Source organism: Mastigoproctus giganteus, chromosome 9, assembly GCF_048544385.1.
Source record: "Mastigoproctus giganteus isolate SK-2022 chromosome 9, ASM4854438v1, whole genome shotgun sequence".
Lineage (NCBI taxonomy): Eukaryota > Metazoa > Arthropoda > Arachnida > Uropygi > Thelyphonidae > Mastigoproctus > Mastigoproctus giganteus.
The window spans coordinates 104,117,205-104,135,496 of NC_143583.1; the positions used below are offsets into that span (position 1 = coordinate 104,117,205).

At 37.3% G+C, this 18,292-nt stretch overlaps 1 protein-coding gene across 1 annotated transcript in view; it reads right to left on the reverse strand.

Moving 5' to 3' along the window:
- Nucleotides 1-18,292, reverse strand: part of LOC150080608 (rho guanine nucleotide exchange factor 18-like) — a 170,890-nt gene that overhangs the window by 70,108 nt on the left and 82,490 nt on the right. Inside the window, exon 6 of the mRNA XM_090380752.1 lies at nt 7,349-7,420. Within this exon, the coding sequence (XP_090236878.1) occupies nt 7,349-7,420 (72 nt within the window). The remainder of the gene's footprint in view (nt 1-7,348; nt 7,421-18,292) is intronic.

The window sequence follows — 18,292 nt, forward strand, 5'->3', positions numbered from 1 at the left end:
GACAGGGCAGTGTCGAGTCAGTTTGGTGTGACTTCAGCATTGGGAGATCAAAATTGAGAGTAGGAGTGTGCTATAGGCCTAATGACTCTGATGAGTATAATAAGATATTGTACAGGGAAATAGAGTGGGCCAGTAAATCAGAGAGTCTTATAATGGGGGATTTTAATTTCCCAGATATTGACTGGAATTTGTGGGTTGGTCACTCGCACACTAGCAAGGCTTTTGTTGATTTATTGGATGATTGTTTTCTACATCAGCATGTTCGTGAGGCAACAAGAGGGAGCAATACTCTTGATCTGATTATCAGTAGTGATTCTTCATGCGTTAAGAATCTGCAGATAAATGAACCACTAGGTGGCAGTGATCACAGTGTGTTGAAGTGGGATTTACTCAAGGAGGTAACTACCATCAGAGGTAAAGGGAAGGGTTTTTGTTTTTGTAAAGGCGACTATGATGGTCTGAGATAGTATTTAAATTCTATACAGTGGGACCAACTGATGATGTTACCAACAGCAAACTCAAAATGGGAAGCATTCAAGGAACTAATCTTGGAGGCTACCAGGCTTTACATACCAACTAAGAAATATTGTTCAAGGTTTAGGCCTAAATGGTTGTCAGATGAACTAATAAGACATGTGGCAGAGAAGAAAAATGCATGGGATACATACAAATTAATGGGTGACATGGAAGCCTATGATAGATATAAGTTGGTCTGTAACCAAGTCACAAAGGAGATTAGGCAGGCAAAGGCAGACTACGAAAAATCCTTGGCAAAGGATGCAAAGAAAAACAGAAAAGAGTTCTTTACCTATTTAAACTCAAGAAGGAAAGGGATGAATCAGATTGGTCCACTGGATATTGATGGTTCAACAGTTGAGGATCCTGCTCAGGTGGCTAACAATCTAAACGAGTATTTTGCATCTACATTCACGCATGAGGAGTTATTCAGGAAGGAGAATGATGTAGGTAAAGTAAACATTGGCAGTGAGCTGGATGATTTTGTAATAACTGAGAGGAAAGTGGAGGAGAGATTGTTGAGGATAAACATAAAAAAGGCACCTGGGGTGGATGGGATCTATCCAGTTATATTAAAGGAGGCAGCAAAGGAAGTAAGCAAACCCCTAGCCATAATTATGAGAGCTTCTTTGGACTCAGGGGAGGTACCCATAGACTGGAGATGTGCCAATGTAACCCCAATTCACAAAGGAGGATCAAAGGCTGACACAAGTAATTATAGACCTGTTAGTTTAACTTCTGTTCCAGGTAAATTAATGGAGGCACTGGTTAAAGAAGCACTGCAGGATCATCTAGACAAGAATTCAGTTATAGCTCAGATGCAGCATGGTTTTGTTAAGGGCAGGTCTTGCCTGACCAATTTGATTGGATACTATGATGTAGTCACAAACGAACTGGATGCGGGGAATAACTTTGATATTATATATTTGGATCTTAGAAAGGCTTTTGATACCGTTGCACATGGAAGACTGCTGCACAAATTGGAGCAGTGTGGCATTGGAGGCAAATTGCTGCTATGGATAAGGGGATGGTTGAGTGGCAGAAGACAGAGAGTGGTAATCAATGGACACTGCTCAACGTGGACTAATGTTATTAGTGGAGTTCCCTCAGGGTTCAGTGTTGGGTCCGTTGTTGTTTTCGGTGTTTATGAATGATATTGATGATGGGGTATCAAGTTTAATGTCCAAGTTTGCAGATGATACAAAGGTTGGCAGGGTTGTTAAGGACACCACTGACGCTATGCTGCTGCAACAGGATCTGGAAAGGTTGAACAGATGGGCTGAGAGGTGGCAAATGAAGTTTAACATTGACAAATGTAAAGTACTACATATGGGAAATAGTAACCCCAGAGCAACGTATCAACTGTGCGGTAATTCACTGACAGTGGTGGAGAGAATGAAAAGGACCTGGGGGTAATTGTGCAAGCAGATATGAAGTTCTCTGAGCAGTGCAGACGAGCTGCAAGAGTAGCTCATGGTGTCTTGTCAATGATATACAGGAATTTTTCTAGCAGGGATAAGGAGGTGATTATTCCCTTGTATAAGGCAATGGTTAGGCCACATCTTGAGTACTGTATACAGGTCTGGAGGCCTCATTTTAAGAAGGATGTAGAGCTGCTGGAACGGGTACAGAGAAGGGCAACAAGATTAGTGAATGGAACAAAGGGTTGCTCTTACGAAGAAAGGCTTAAGTTTTGCAAATTACAGAGTCTGGAGACTAGGCACCGGCGAGGTGATCTGATAGAGGTGTATAAGGCTTTGAATGGTTTGAGCATGCTCAATGCCAATGGGATTCTTCATCTTGCTCAGAATAATCAGCTCAGAGGGCATAAATTCAAATTGAGGAAGGATGGATGTCGGATAGATGTTCGGAAATTTGCCTTTGGCCAGCGGGTGGTTGGTTGGTGGAACTGACTTCCATCACTTGTTGTTGAAGTTGATAGCCTAAACAAATTTAAGGCTCAACTGGACAGGTATTTCGAGCGAATGGAGGGGTGAAATGGGAGTGATGTGTTTTTTTTTTTTTTTTTGGCTGATGCTGAATAAGCTTGCTTTCTTGCATCATATTCCTCTACTAATGCTAATTGTGCTGTATATGCTTTGATAATGTATTTGACGGTTAGCTTTGTTAATTTTACCTTTGTTAGCTTTGTTGTTCTGATGTCTAATCACACTGAGAGTGTTGTGATAAAGTTGTTATTGAGTTTTGAGTAATATACTATATTTTTAACTTCTTTCTCTACCTTGTGTTTGACCTGAAGATGTATTTAAATATATTTTAGCCATTCTACTGGCCATCTGGCTAGTTAATTTGTTTACTTAAGATGATCCTTCTTGTATTTTATGAGTGTTATCCTGTTAGAAATTGTATATAGAACTATAAATATTGTTGATTGTTCTGTAGATAATTTTGAGCAGTTACATAGTTACTCTGCTATCTCCACATGATGTTAAACTGCGGCTAATGGGGGAACCCTGGGTCCGCCAATCAACAAATGAATAAAATGTAAATGTACAATGTAATATAAATTTTTTCCACATGTAGGTAAATATTACAAGAATATAATAACAGATGATCTTAATGTTATTCCTTTTACAGAATTAAGAAATATATTGCCATTTGGTTTTATATTTAGATTATCACCATATATGAATGGTAATAGATTCAAAACTATTACTATTCATATATGGTAATACATAACTATTACCATATATGAATGGTAATAGTTATGTAGTAATTTGATAGTGACTACAACTTAAAACATAAATAATACATCATTATTTTGTCCATACAAATGACTAAGGTTTTTACAGAATACTTTTTACAGAATACTTTAATTAATACATAAATATGATAGTTCATTCTTCAATAATGTAAAATCATTAAAGAACAAATTAATAAGTTTAAGCAACATTTTATCATTATACAAACAGATAAAGCTAATAATAATAATTATGCTATAATTTGTAACAAAAAATTAGAAGCAATAAAACAGAAATTATTACACAGCCAAATATGTTAACCATTAAAATCAGTCAAAATATTATTAGTAAAAAATGTTAGCATTCAAGTAATAAATTTAAAAAATCAAAGTCATTTCCTTATGTTTATATGTACCACAGTTCCATATAATATACATCATATAAGATTAATAATATTCAGACATTTCATTTTTCAAATTTGTTTAGCCTTATTCCAGTAAGTAGTCTGAAAAAAAGGTTTTGAATCATTTATGATAAATATAAAGATACTTTCAGTGTCATATTCTTATATTTCTACATTTTTTATATTGCAATGTCATATTCTTATATTTCTGTAAAACTTACTGGAAGAGTCATATTAAATTTGTACATCCAATATTTAATATTGGTGTGCAAGGAGGTAAGTTTCTGCAGCATCAGCCAAACAAGTCCATCCCCTTTAATAATTTGCCTAATCATTCTTTAAATTTATTCATATTACTCAATTGTGAAGCCAGATATGAAATACTCTGAACAGTGCAGACATGCTGGCAGCACAGCTCGGGGGGGGGGGGGTGCCAATGATATACAGAAACCATGCTAGCAGGGATAAGGAAGTGATGATCCCATTGTACAATAACATGGTTAGGCCACATCTTCAGTACTGCATATATGGCGCTTCCGTAGCAAGGTGGGCAGGAGCAGTAGTGCGTAGCACAGGCTTCTTAATTAGACAGGGGTTCGAGCCCGTGACCACCAAATATGGAGGATGCGGAAAGGTCAGGGAATGACCACCGCATATCCCTGGAGCAATATGGTCTTAGTTGCTAATACTCCTGAAAACCAAAATAACAACAACTGCATATATGCTGTGCTGCCACTTTATTAGGTACACCTACCTAGTAGCGTGCTGAGCCTCCTTTAGCCTTCAAAACAGCCTGAATTTGTCTAGGCATGGATTGAACAAGATGCTGAAAACGTTGTGCAGGAATGGAGTACCACAGGCATGAGTGTGTCATGTAGCTCCTTGAGATTTGATGGAGGTATAGGCCTGCAGCGAACAGCCCTTTCTAGCTCATCCCAACGATGTTCAATAGGATTGGAACCCAGGGACTGAGAGGGCCACTGCAGCAAAGAAAAGTCATTGTCATGATCCTGGAACCACTCCATAGTGATTCAGGTTTTGTGCACCAGAGCATTATCCTGCTGGAAGTAACCATTTGACTGAGGATAAACTGTCAACATGAACGGATGCACTTAGTCAGCAACAATGTTTAGGTATGATGTGGCATTCAGACATAAATCTATGGATATCAATGGACCCAATGTGTGCCAAGAAAATATTCCCCACACCATAACACTGCCCTCACCACCTTGCACAGTAGTCGTCAGACATGATGGGGTCCATGGATTCATGTTGTTTTCGCCAAATTCTGAGCATTCCATCAACATGATGCACCAGGAACTTCAACTCATCAGATCAAGCAACTGTTTTCCAATCCTTGATGGTCCAGTGCTGGTGTTGCTGTGCCCACAGGAGGCATGCTCTCTTGTTCTTCATTGATAACAAAGGTACGCAACATGGCCGTCAGCTGTTGTAGCCCATTCACGACAAAGTGTGACTAGTGGTCTCTGTTGTGATATTTTGTTCTGTGCACCAAGGTTGTAGTCTGACGTGATGTGCGACATTGTGGCCTGTCTGTTTGCTTGCACAATTCTAGCCATCCTCCACTGACCTCTCTCATCAACATGTGATGTTCTTCCACAGGAGTGCCGTTGAGAAAATGTTTTCTGTTCGTTGCACCATTCTCGATACACCCTTGAAACGTGGTTTGTGAAAAGTTCAGGAGAACTGCTGTTTCAGAGATGCTTTGTCCAGCATATCTTGCACCTACTACCATGCCACATTCGAAGTTCATTAGATCACTCCTTTTCCCCATTCTTGATACAGTTTGTACGCTTAATTGATACTAGAAAGATTGTTCTGCTGCATTTATATCCACAACTGTGGTCAAGTGACTTTCAACATTGTGGGACAAACTATTTGTGTGTACAGCAGGGGTGTACCTAATAAAGTGGCAGCACAGTGTAGGTCTGGAGGTCTCACCTTAGGAAGGACGTAGATCTGCTGAAATGGATGCAGAAAAGGACAACCAGATTAGGGAAGGGAACAAAAGGGTGTTCTTATCTATAGAGGCTTTAGTTATGCAAATTGCAGTTTCTGGAGACTATGCATGTGCGGGATGATCTGATTGAGGTGATTAATAAATAAAATATTTAAATTATAAATATAAAATTTAAATTTTATAATATTTAAAATATTTAAATATTATAAAATATTTGAAGAACATTCTTCTTCTGGATGAGACTACACACTTGAAAGGGCATAAATTTAAGTTGAGGAAGGATGGCTCTAAGATAGATGTGCAGAAGCTTGCCTCCAGTCAGTGGGTGGTTGATTGTTGGAACAGGCTTCCATCTATTGTTGTGGAAGTGGATGTTTTGAATAAACTCAAGGAAGAACTGGACAAAATTTTTGGAGGGTATGGAGGGGTGAAGTGTGTAGTTTTTTTTTTTTTGGCTACTGCTAAAAAAAAATCAATTTTTTGATTTTTTTTTTTTTTAGCCTCCAGATTTTTTTTTTTTTCAAAAAAAAAAAAAAAAATCTGGAGGCTAAAATGTGGCATGGTGAAGTCAGATATGAAGTTCTCTGAGCAATGCAGACAGGCTGCTAGGACAGCTCATGGAGTTTTCTCAATGATATACAGGAACTTTGTTAGCAGGGATAAGGAGGTGATTATACAATTGTACAAAGTGCATCTTGAATACTGTATACCTGTCTGGAAGCCTCATTTTAAGAAGGATGCAGATCTGCTGGAATTGAGTGCAGAGAAGGAAAACAAGATTGGTGAGGGGAACAAAAGCATGCTCTTACCAAGAAAGGCTCCAGTTCTGCAAATTTCAGTATCTGAAAACTAGGCACCTGCGAGGTTGTTGGATTGAGATGTTTAAGGCTTTGAATGGACTGAGCAAGCTAAATGCTGATGGCATTCTTCCTCTTGCTCAAACTACACACATAAGTATGTATAAATTCAAATTGAGGAAGGATGATTGCAGGATAGATGTGTGCAAATTTGTTTTCAGCCAGCTTGTGTTGGATTATTGTTATAAACCACCATCTGTTCTTGTGGAGGTGGGTAGTTTGAACAAATTCAAGGAAGAACTAGACAAATTACTGGAGGGGATGGACAAGTGATGTTTTTTTTTTCTCCTTATGCTTTATAAGCTTGCTTTCTTGCATCATATATCACTATTACTACTAATTAAAAATAGTTGCAAGAATGGTCAAATGGCACCTGACAAGTACTCTCCCACAGTTTCTTTGCAAAAACTCTCAAATTTCACTTCAAAAATTACTCCAGTAAAATTGTCTCTATAGTTAGGAAAGTAGAGAAAGTTTCAGTCATTAACTTTGAATTAATAATTTTTGCATGAAGATTCGTTTTGTGAAGGAACTGATAGGTCCCGTGTGACCACTGCAGGGGCACATTTTATCACAAGTATTATACTGTACCTGCAAAAACTCAGTGTTGAATTTTGAAACCTCTGTCAGTCAGCAGATTATATACATACTAGAGGCCTCTATAGTCAGGAGAGGAAGTGCAATAGCATACAATTTTTTCAGTAGACTGGAATTCAAGACCCTTATGGCTAAATACAGTTGCTCTGCTAATCTGCACTGGACCAGTGTGGAAGATTATGGTCCATTTCCCTCAATATGACTTGTTGAGGAGGCCTCCATCCTGCAGTGGATTGACAATGTCTCCAGATTTATTATTTATTTTATGAGTAAATAAAACTGCAATAATTACCAAGGAGTTCTTTCAATTTAGAAGACCTTCTTTTCTCAGGCTTGCAATTTGCTTCAGAAAGAGTATTTTGATCTATAAAAGAAAGCTATTAAAATAACCTATATACTAATATACAATAAAATGTAGTTAAATATTTAATGGTTATAATTTTAAAAATAAAATTACTGAGTTATTAACTTTCTATATCTAAATTCCCATATACTAAACATTTATTTAAACAATTACATTGTTATGAGTTATGTAATATATACATATATAATCTTTATTTTTAATTCTAACTAGTACAAAAGATTTTATGGTTTGAAAGCAAACAAAATCAGAAAAGCTGATGAGATATCTTAGGTTTCATATAATGAAATGGTTAGAGTACTCATTTTTCCCAAAAGGGAAGCATTCATGCCATGCCAGTCCTCCTATCACCCTGATGTAATTTGTCACTTATTAAAGCTACATCATATAGCAAGTAGGGGGGTCCCATCTCTGAAATCCTGCCATTGCCAGATAACCTCACCTGAGGACAAATTCTGCTGGTATATATATAAAATTCTAACTAATATACATAAAACTCCAATCAGTGGAGGATGCTAATTGGGCTTTATGATTGGAAGGAAGGAATATATTATTAATTAAGTAGGACATAAAGTCCTTGTTTTTACTCAAGCTAGCATCAAAAGTTTTTTTGATGTTAATGTTGCACTTGAGTAATAATTTGTTAAATCCTTTGCTATAATTTTCATGAGAAACAATCTTTTTTGAAAAACATAAAACATCTAAGTTAGTATTAGCAATGGCCACATGGTGCAAGGAAGCCTATGGCTTGATATGCCTATTTATGTGGTGTGTGCATATAATAATAATAATAAAAAAAATCACTGACTGGTCTTTGTAAAATCTGAACAGGATTAGGAGAAAGAAAGAATTTTCTTGTTCGGTTTAGTAAAAACTTGCAATTATATAATTACCATAATAACAAAAGATTTTAATTTCCTTTTCTGAGAAATGTAGTGTTTCTTCTGCCTCCTGTGAAGAAATAGAAATCAATCAAGGCTGAAGCTTTTAAATCACTAATAGAATTGAAAACTTTAACAAGAGAAATTCTACTTTACAATAAAGTTGTGAAATTGTATTTACATAACATTCTTCACAGAGATGAACAGCTAACATCAATTCATCAATGTGAGGCAAAAATATATCTATTCTATGTAATAGAATAGATATATTTTTATGTTCTATGTAATAGAATGCATGTAGAATTAATTTTAAAAAAAAGGTGCATATCAACTCAGATGATATGCACCTTGTTCTGATTAACCTGGCAGAAGTGGTGGAGTACTTCACAGTGCCCCTCAAAAATAATGTTTCCACATTAACCATTAATCCATGATTAAAAATCTGAAATTTTTCTGTCTTCCTAAATATAGTTTTTGAAGTAATTTTATTAGGATTTTCATATAAAATTGGGTGTATGAACCCTCCACAGTTTCTGCAATTATTTGGATTTTGCTTGAAGAAGGGCATGGTACTGGACAAGTGCCAACCAATGCAGTGTTTGTTTAAAATTTCAGAGTACAAGTATTTGCTCTCCTACTAGGTCAATAAACATCTACCGCCTTATCCTAGTTGCTTTTGAAAGATTTATTATTGTTTTCATAGCATAAAATTTAAAATATAAAACCCAGTATTTTCTCAATTCTATAGAAGCAATGTACATAATTTCAAATTTTGTGTGCAGTGAAAGGTACTAAATTTGAAATAAATTTAGGAATAAGCCTGAGAATGGAAGTAATTAATAGTATCAAATATGCATAATAAGCTTTTTAGATTTTTATTAATATTTATATACATAATAAGCAGAAATATATGTGCATGCACAATTAAAATTTCATGCACTTAATGGTCTTTTAAGTAGGAAAATGGAAGAGGTTAAGAGACAGATGCTTCATTTTGGATCTAATAAGTTGTTTTGCAATTTTTTTTAGTTTTTTTTGAAAATGAAAGGTTTACGTAAAACATGCAGTTTGTTTTAAAATTTTTAATATTTTTTAAAACTTAAAAATTTATATACAAAAAGCATTGCAATCCATTAAGAAAAGATGAAATATTGGTATTGTTCAAGCAGAATTTAAAAATTAAAAAGAAGATGGGCACTTCTCAGGTGCCTCACCACCATTTTTGCTACAAACAGGACAGCACCACTGCTGGGTTAATAGCTAGATATTCAACTGCAAATTTGGAAATTTTCACTTTAGATGAAAGGTGATAAAAATTTATTCAAAAGTAGTTGAACAAGTAATCTGCATGTTGTTCCCCATATCTATATATGTGCATCTTCTGGAAAGACTAATTTTGCTAATTCTACTGAAAGATTCTTTCGTAGGAGCAGGGATCAAAAGGGAATATTTTATGAAGAGGAACACTTATTAATAACACTGGCCAAAAAAAAAAATTTTTTGTACCTCAGGAGCAAACAAAATGACAGTATTTTGTGAACCCTCCCTGTAGACTAGTGAGTTATCTAATTACCATAAGATCATCACAGATATTCAAAGCAGTCAAGTACTTTACTGCATTTAAGGTCTTGGACATACTTTCATACATTTCTTTCAAGAGCTTTCAGCATAATGTTGTTGTTGTTGTTGTTGGAGTGGAATTTATTGGCACACGGGCTGCTATGACCACGCAACCCTTGCGCTGGTCTAGAAAGGAGACTGGTCTAGAAGTGATTGCATGCGTTAATCATTTTTAGATAAGTGAAAAGTTCTGATAAAGTGGCATCATCTCCAAGTATATGGCTTAGTTGCAGAGGTTTTTGTGAGATAAGTAGAGATCTGAAACATGCGATTCTAGCTGAATGATAATGTGCACACTCGATGATAATATGTTTCACGGTAAGTATGGAACTGCAATGCAGGAAAAGTGGAGGATCTTCTCCTAGCAGTAAAAATAGGTGTGTTAGATGTGTATGGCCAATTTGTGCTCTTGCAAGCACGACCTCTTCTTGCCTGTTTAATTGGGAACTGGATCTCCATAGCTGTGGATTCTGTTTTATTTCAAGAAGTTTGTTATCTGTTTGATTATACCACATTTCAGACCACATCTCAGTACATATCTGCTGTATGACTGGTTTATAGTCAGAAAAATGAACTGGGATGGAATTGAAGCAAGCAGGGTGTTTTGCTGCTTTGTCTGCATGCTTGTTTCCTGGAATTCCAACGTGGCTGGGTATCCAGCAAAACGTGACAGTCAGCTTATTTTTATTGAGATGACATAACTGTGACCTGATTTGTGAGAGAAGTGGATGCAAATTTTGTGATTTATTCTGTAGGGCATTCACAGCACTTAAAGAGTCTGTACATCTGGGTGTTTGGAAGATCGTTAAGAAGATTTAAAGCCATTTTAATTGCATATAGTTCAGCCATAAAAACACTGCATTCAAGTGGTAATTGGACAGAGACAGTGGATGTAGGACTCATTACTGCAGCTCCCACGGATATATCAGTTTTGGAGCTGTCTGTGTATATCTGAAGACTGTGAGCATTGGTCAATGCGTGATCTGCATGTAACTGTCTAAGATTATGGTTCGATAGGGAGTGTTTTCCCCACTGAAGAAAATAGTTGTCGCAATGAGGTATATATATTGCCATGGTGCTTGTACTGCATCTGCAGCTTGAAAGATGTTCCAATTTTGAGTTACCTCTTGTAGCCAGATACCAGCAGGTTTGTTTTTGTTGGGTTTATTTTTATATACGTTTTCCCACTGCAGTTCAAAGAGATATGTCCAGATGGGATGAGATGAGAGGCTTCATAATTTCACTGCATAACTAAGAAGCAATACTTTTCTCCTAAGATGTAGTGGAGGTTCATTGGCATCTATATACATACTTTGCTCTGGGGATGTCTTAAAGGCCCCTAAGGCAATCCTGAGAGCACTATGCTGGACTGGATTGAGCCAAGCCAAATGCTGTTTTACATGCAGAATCATAAACTGGGGCTCCATAATCTAGACGAGATCTTTTTAAGGTTCAATATAGGTGTAGAAGAGTGAAGCGATCGGCTCCCCATGTCATGGAAGAGATAACTTCGAGGATATTCATCTTTTTCATGCACTGGGTTCATATTTGATGTATATGTGCCTGAAAGGTAACTTTAGTGTCGAGTATAAGGCCCAAGAGCCGCATATTTTTGCTAAGTGGTATTTTTTGGGTTCCAATATTAGCTCTGGATCGGATGGAGCTGACGCTTTTTGCGAAAGTGGATAGCAGTTGTTTTTGTTGCAGAGAGACAATAGCCACTGTGGGAGGCCCATGACTCTATTTTGTTTATTGAGAGCTGCAATTGTCACTCAATGGAGCACATGCTTTGTGAGTGATAGGATATAGTAAGGTCATCTGCATATAAATAGGTGTCAACATTTGCCGGAATATTTTCTGTTGCATTATTTAGCATAACTGCAAAGAGCGTTGCACTTAGAACTGATCCTTGTGGGACCCCTTCTTCTTGGACAACTGTACAGGATAGTGAATTGCAGTGATGCACTTGAAAGGTTCTGTTTTCTATAAAATTCTATATGATTAGTGGTAGCTGACCCCTAGGAGTCCTGTGGCATACAGATTTTGAAGTATGCCGTACCGCCAGGTGGTATCAAAGGCTTTTTCAATATCCAGGCAGATCATGACAAGATGTTCTTTATGGATAAAAGCATTGCATATATTGGATTCTGCCTTGATCATAAGTTGACCAATTTTTCCGAAATCCATACTGATTCTTATTCACCATTGAATGAAATTCTAGATACCATACTAAATGAGCGAGAATCATTTTTTCTAGTGTCTTACCAAGGCAACTGCTGAGAGATATTGGCCAATAGTGTTGTGGATCTGATTGATCCTTTCTGGGTTTAGCAAAGGCTGGGAATATTGAGAGGTGCGAAGAAAGAGGGTAGTCGCCATCTGAGAATATCCGGTTGAAGTATATTAGTAATGAATTAAAAGCTTGCTTAAATGTTTAAGCATTATATAGTATATCCCATCAGGCCCTGGTGCACTATCACCTGACCTATTTAGAGAGCTCTCTAGTTCAAATATTGTAAAAGATCGATTATGTAGAGGAGATGCCCCTGTATTGAAGTTCAGCTTATGCTTTTCTGCGTTAGCTTTTAGTTGTTTAAAGGTAGACTCAGCATAATGTAGAGGAACTGATGGGAATGCATTTCCATTGTGCAGCAAAACTTACCTTAAGCTTAATTTTGAGGCATCAATAAATATATGCCATTCATAACAATTGCATTCAATGCCCATTTTGTTCAAGTGACCACTAATGAATGTCATTACAGAAACACATACCGTATTCCATAAAAAAAGATTTTTAAAAAACTTTCTGATTTTTCTGATATATATGCAATTTTAGTTCCTGCTTCAGGTAACTTTACTGTTGTAATCCAGGACAGAGATTTTGCTTGCTTTTTAGCATTAGCATGGCAAATGATGCAAGAAAGCAAGCTTATACAGCGTCTGCCAAATAAAAAAAAAAAAAAAAGCACTTCCCATTTCACCTATCCATTCCCTGCAATAGTTTGTCTAGTTCTTCCCTGAATTTATTTAAGCTATCAATTCTCACAAAAACAACAACAGATGGAAGTATATTCCAGCAATTAGCATTAGCATTAGTAGAGGCATATGATGCAAGAAAGCAAGCTTATGCAGCATTAGCCAGAAAAAAAAAACTTCCACTTCACCCCTCCGTTCGTTCGAAATACCTGTCCAGCTGAGCCTTAAATTTATTTAGGCTATCAACTTCAACAACAAGTGATGGAAGTCGGTTCCACCAACCAACCATCCGCTGGCCAAAGGCAAATTTCCGCACATCTATCCAACATCCGTCCTTCCTCAATTTGAATTTATGCCCTATGAGGTGATTATTCTGAGCAAGATGAAGAATCCCATTGGCACTGAGCATGCTCAAACCATTCAAAGCCTTATACACCTCTATCAGATCACCTCGCCGGTGCCTAGTCTCCAGACTCTGTAATTTGCAAAACTTAAGCCTTTCTTCGTAAGAGCAACCCTTTGTTCCATTCACTAACCTTGTTGCCCTTCTCTGTACTCATTCCAGCAGCTCTACATCCTTCTTGAAATGAGGCCTCCAGACCTGTATACAGTAATCAACGTGTGGCCTGACCATTGCCTTATACAAGGGAATAATCACCTCCTTATCCCTGCTAGAAAAATTCCTGTATATCATTGACAAGACACCATGAGCTACTCTTGCAGCCCGTCTGCACTGCTCAGAGAACTTCATATCTGCACGCACAATTACCCCCAGGTCCTTTTCATTCTCTACCACTGTCAGTGTAGTACCACAGAGTTGATACATTGCTCTGGGGTTGCCGTTTCCCATATGTAGTACTTTACATTTGTCAATGTTAAACTTCATTTGCCACCTCTCAGCCCATCTGCTCAACCTTTCCAGATCCTGTTGCAGCAGCATAGTGTCAGTAGTGTGCTTAACAACCCTGCCAACTTTTGTATCATCTGCAAACTTGGACATTAAGCTTGATATACCATCATCAATATTATTTATAAATACAGAAAACAATAATGAACCCAACACCAAACCCTGAGGGACTCCACTAATAACATTAGTCCATGATGAGCAGTGTCCATTGATTACCACTCTCTGTCTTCTCCCCCTCAACCATCCCCTTATCCATAGCAGCAATTTGCCTCCAATGCCACACTGCTCCAATTTGTGCAGCAGTCTTCCATGTGCAACAGTATCAAAAGCCTTTCTAAGATCCAAGTATATAATATCAAAGTTATTCCCTGCATCCAGTTCTTTTGTGACTGCATCATAGTATCCAATCAAATTGGTCAGGCAAGACTTCCCCTTTACAAAACCATGCTGTGCCCGAGCTATAACTGAAGTCTTGTCCAGATGATCCTGCATTGCTTCCTTAACCAGTGCCTCCATTAATTTTCCTGGAACAGAAGTTAAACTCACAGGTCTATAATTACTTGTGTGTATTTACTTGATCCTCCATCCACTTGCTGGCTAAATGCAAACTTCTGCACATATTCTGCAACTATCCTTCCTCAATTTGAATTTATGCCCCTTCATGTGCATAGTCTAAGCAAGAGAAAAAATCTCATTAGCATTGAGCTTGCTCAATACTGATGGGATTCTTGCAATTTGCAGAACTGAAGCCTTTCTTGGCAACAGCCCCCTTTGTTCCCCTCACTAATCTTGTTGCCCTTCTCTGTACTTGTTCCAGCAGCTCTAAATAAGCTGAAATCACAAACTAAGTCATTCAAAATAATATTGATTAATTAAATATAGTATGTTATAATTTATTGGTTTATTAGCTGCTGACGAGGCTACTAGGCTACTAGCATAGAAGCTGCTGACGAGGCTACTAGGAGACCGTCGTGTTCAGAGCCGCTAAGTGGATTTTTCTTATTTATTGATTTGAAATTGTTGTTTTTCTAAAACTTTTGATTTAAATGTAGTAGTATAACATTATTTTGTCATTTTCTGATTAATCTGGTGTATTTATTCTTTACTCGGCCTTGTAATTGCATAAAGGTATCGGTAAGGGTATCCACATGTTTGCAACTCCGCTGAACGAGAAGTTCTTTAGCCATATTTAGCCGCTTGATTGAATATTTTTTACATCGAATTATTTCTGTAAGTAGCTTATAGACTTAGTAAGGATCGTTAGTTTATTCTGAATTGAGACAGCGAGATTTGAAAGTTAATTAATACTGAAGTGTCCGTAGATTTACCGTTCTACCGTTCGTTTCCCGCCTTTGGGATACGATAGTTATATACCGTACTAGATAGCGTTAGTTGAACTTCGTTAGCAGTTAAATTGTACTTTTAAATAAATACATATAACGACTTAGATAACAAACGTAATATAATTAATTATATTTAACATAATTAATAACATAACATACTTAATTATAATTAATTAATAAATTAATAGAATCATGACTCAGACCAGAGCAGCAAAGCAAAAGGCTCAAGCTAATGGAAGTGCTGTGGCTCAGAGCAGAACTGAGGGGGGCAGTTGTCCTCTGACTCACAGCCTTATAAAATGCACTGTTTGCTTGATGTTTGCAGAGCAATCGGGTACGGCACATGATACTGCCATGGGGGATGTCTTTGTGTGTGCGCGATGCAAGGAGTGTATCGATATCAGGCAACAACTCAGCGTTCTTGTGGGCCTATATGAGAGCTTGAAGGACAGGGTGGATGCCCTTGAAGAAACTAAATTGAGGGGCCCATCAAGCTCTCAGCTGCCCACATCAACGCCAGAGCTTGCACTTGGGCATCATGTGACACAGAGGCAACCCCCAGGGCAGAATGCGCTGGTCCCGAAGGAAATAGTAGTTGTTGGTGACTCTATTGTCAGGGAAACGGGGAACATGCTTTGTAAAAAGGATAGGTGGAACAGGACCAGGGTATGTCTGCCAGGGGCAAAGGTTGATGACATTGTAGAGCGAATATCATATTAGAGCTGGAAAAGGAATTAGAAAATGTGAATTGGAATATCATCGGTTTGGCTGAAACAAGAAGAAGAAATGAATCACTTATAAGTTTATCAAGTGGAAATCTGCTGTACACCAATGGAAACAGTGAAAGGAGTGAAGGTGGAGTTGGGTTTCTGGTCCATAAAGATTTTAAAAACAACATTTTGGAATTCAAAAGTACATCACCAAGGGTGTCAAGGCTAATACTCAAGATTTCTAAGAGGTACAAGCTAAAGATTATAATGATTTATGCACCAACATCGAGCCATGATGATGAAGAGGTTGAAGAAATGTACACTGAAATTGAGAGTCTTCAAGATGAGCAGAAAACCCACTACACTATTATTATGGGGGACTTCAATGCTAAGGTTGGAAAAAGGCAAAACAGCGCAGAAAGAGGAACTATAGGAAATTTTGGAATTGGTGAAAGATATAAAAGAGGTGAAAGACTTGTGGAATTTGCAGAATCTCAAGGAATGTCAGTAATGAACACTTTTTTCAAGAAAAGGGTGAACAGAAAGTGGACATGGAAGAGTCCAAATGGATTAACAACTAATGAAATCGACTTCATCCTCACTAACAGAAGATATATTGTGAATGATGTTACCGTCCTGAATAAGGTAAATGTTGGAAGTGATCACAGAATGGTAAGATGTACACTTGATATAGATGTAGGAAAGGAAAGGAAAAAACTGACTCGAGTAAATAACATAAAGGTCTTTGAAATAACAGAGGAGGAGAAAAAGCAGTATGTACTGGAACTTAAGAACAAGTTTGAGCTTCTGCAGACTGCTCAGGACCAAGATATCGACAAGGAATATTACAACTTTCTGAAAGTGATAAAGCCCAAGAAACCTATAGGGAAACAGAAATCCCTATAGAGACTCAGAGAGGACATAAGAAGATATAACACAAGAAAAGTAGAACAAGCAATAAGGGAAAACAAAGGATTTAAATCAGCAGCCATGAGCAGTAATACAGGAAGACAAATAATACTGAAACTGAAGAACAGCGATGGTGTACTTATAAACAGCAGAGAAGGCATAATTCAAATAGCAGAAGACTACTATAGAGAATTATACAAGGAGCGAGGGAATGATACCAGCAGTGGGGAAGATGGATTGCAAAGTAGCAACACATACGACATACCCGATATTCTTCCTGATGAGGTAGAACATGCATTGAAGAAAATGAAGAATCGGAAAGCCCCGGGGGAAGATGAAGTTACTGTAGAGTTGTTAAAATTGGGAGGAAGAGACATAACACAAAAACTGGCAAGGCTCTTCACAAAGTGCATTAGAAAAGGTGTGATGCCTAAGCAGTGGAATAATGCAATCATAGTTTTGCTGCATAAGAAAGGAGATAAATCAGAAATTGGAAATTATAGACCAATTAGCTTGTTATCCCATATCTACAAGTTGTTCACAAGGGTCATTACTAACAGGTTAGAAAGAATACTTGATGAGAATCAACCGAAAGAGCAAGCTGGCTTTAGGACAGAATTCTCAACTATGGATCACCTTCACGTAATATCACAGCTAATGGAGAAAGCAAATGAATATAAAACACCATTATGCATGGCATTTGTGGATTATGAAAAGGCATTTGACTCCATACAGCATAAGGCAATGTTTCGGGCACTGGAAAGACAAGGCATAGATACTCCATATATTATGATTTTGAAGAAAATATATGAGAGTGCTTCATCCTTTATTAGACTAGACAAAGACAGTAGCAAATTTAAAATTGAGAAAGGAGTTCGACAGGAGACAATATCTACAAAGTTGTTTTTACTGCTGCCCTTGAGGAAGCTTTCAGAAGATTAGACTGGTCGCAGTAAGGAGTCAATGTGAACGGAGAGTACCTAAACCATTTACAATTTGCAGATGACATTGTGGTCATAAGCCACGATCCCAAAGAATTAGAGAAAAATCTTAATCAGTTATGCACAGTTAGTAAGGATTTTGGACTAAAGATGAATATGGCTAAAACAAAAGTAATGATGAACAAGTATGCCACAGAAAGGGAAATAATGATTGAAGGAGCAGTAATTGAAAAGGTGGAGTCATATACTTATCTGGGACAAGTTATTAGCTGTAATAATGATAAATGGCTGGAAGTCAAGAGAAGAATAAATTTTGGATGGATAGCATTCAGGAAATATAGTCACATACTGAAGAGCAATATCTCAGTTTGTCTGAAACGTAAAATAATGAATCAATGTATACTCACCACCATGACTTATGGAAGTGAAACTTGGGCACTCACCAAAAGAATGGAAGAGAAGCTAAGAACTACACAGCGAAGAATGAAACGAATTATATTGGGAATCAGACTGTTAGATAAGAAGAGAAACACTTGGATTAGGCAGCAAACTCAAGTAAAGGACATTCTTATCAAAACTAAAGAACTA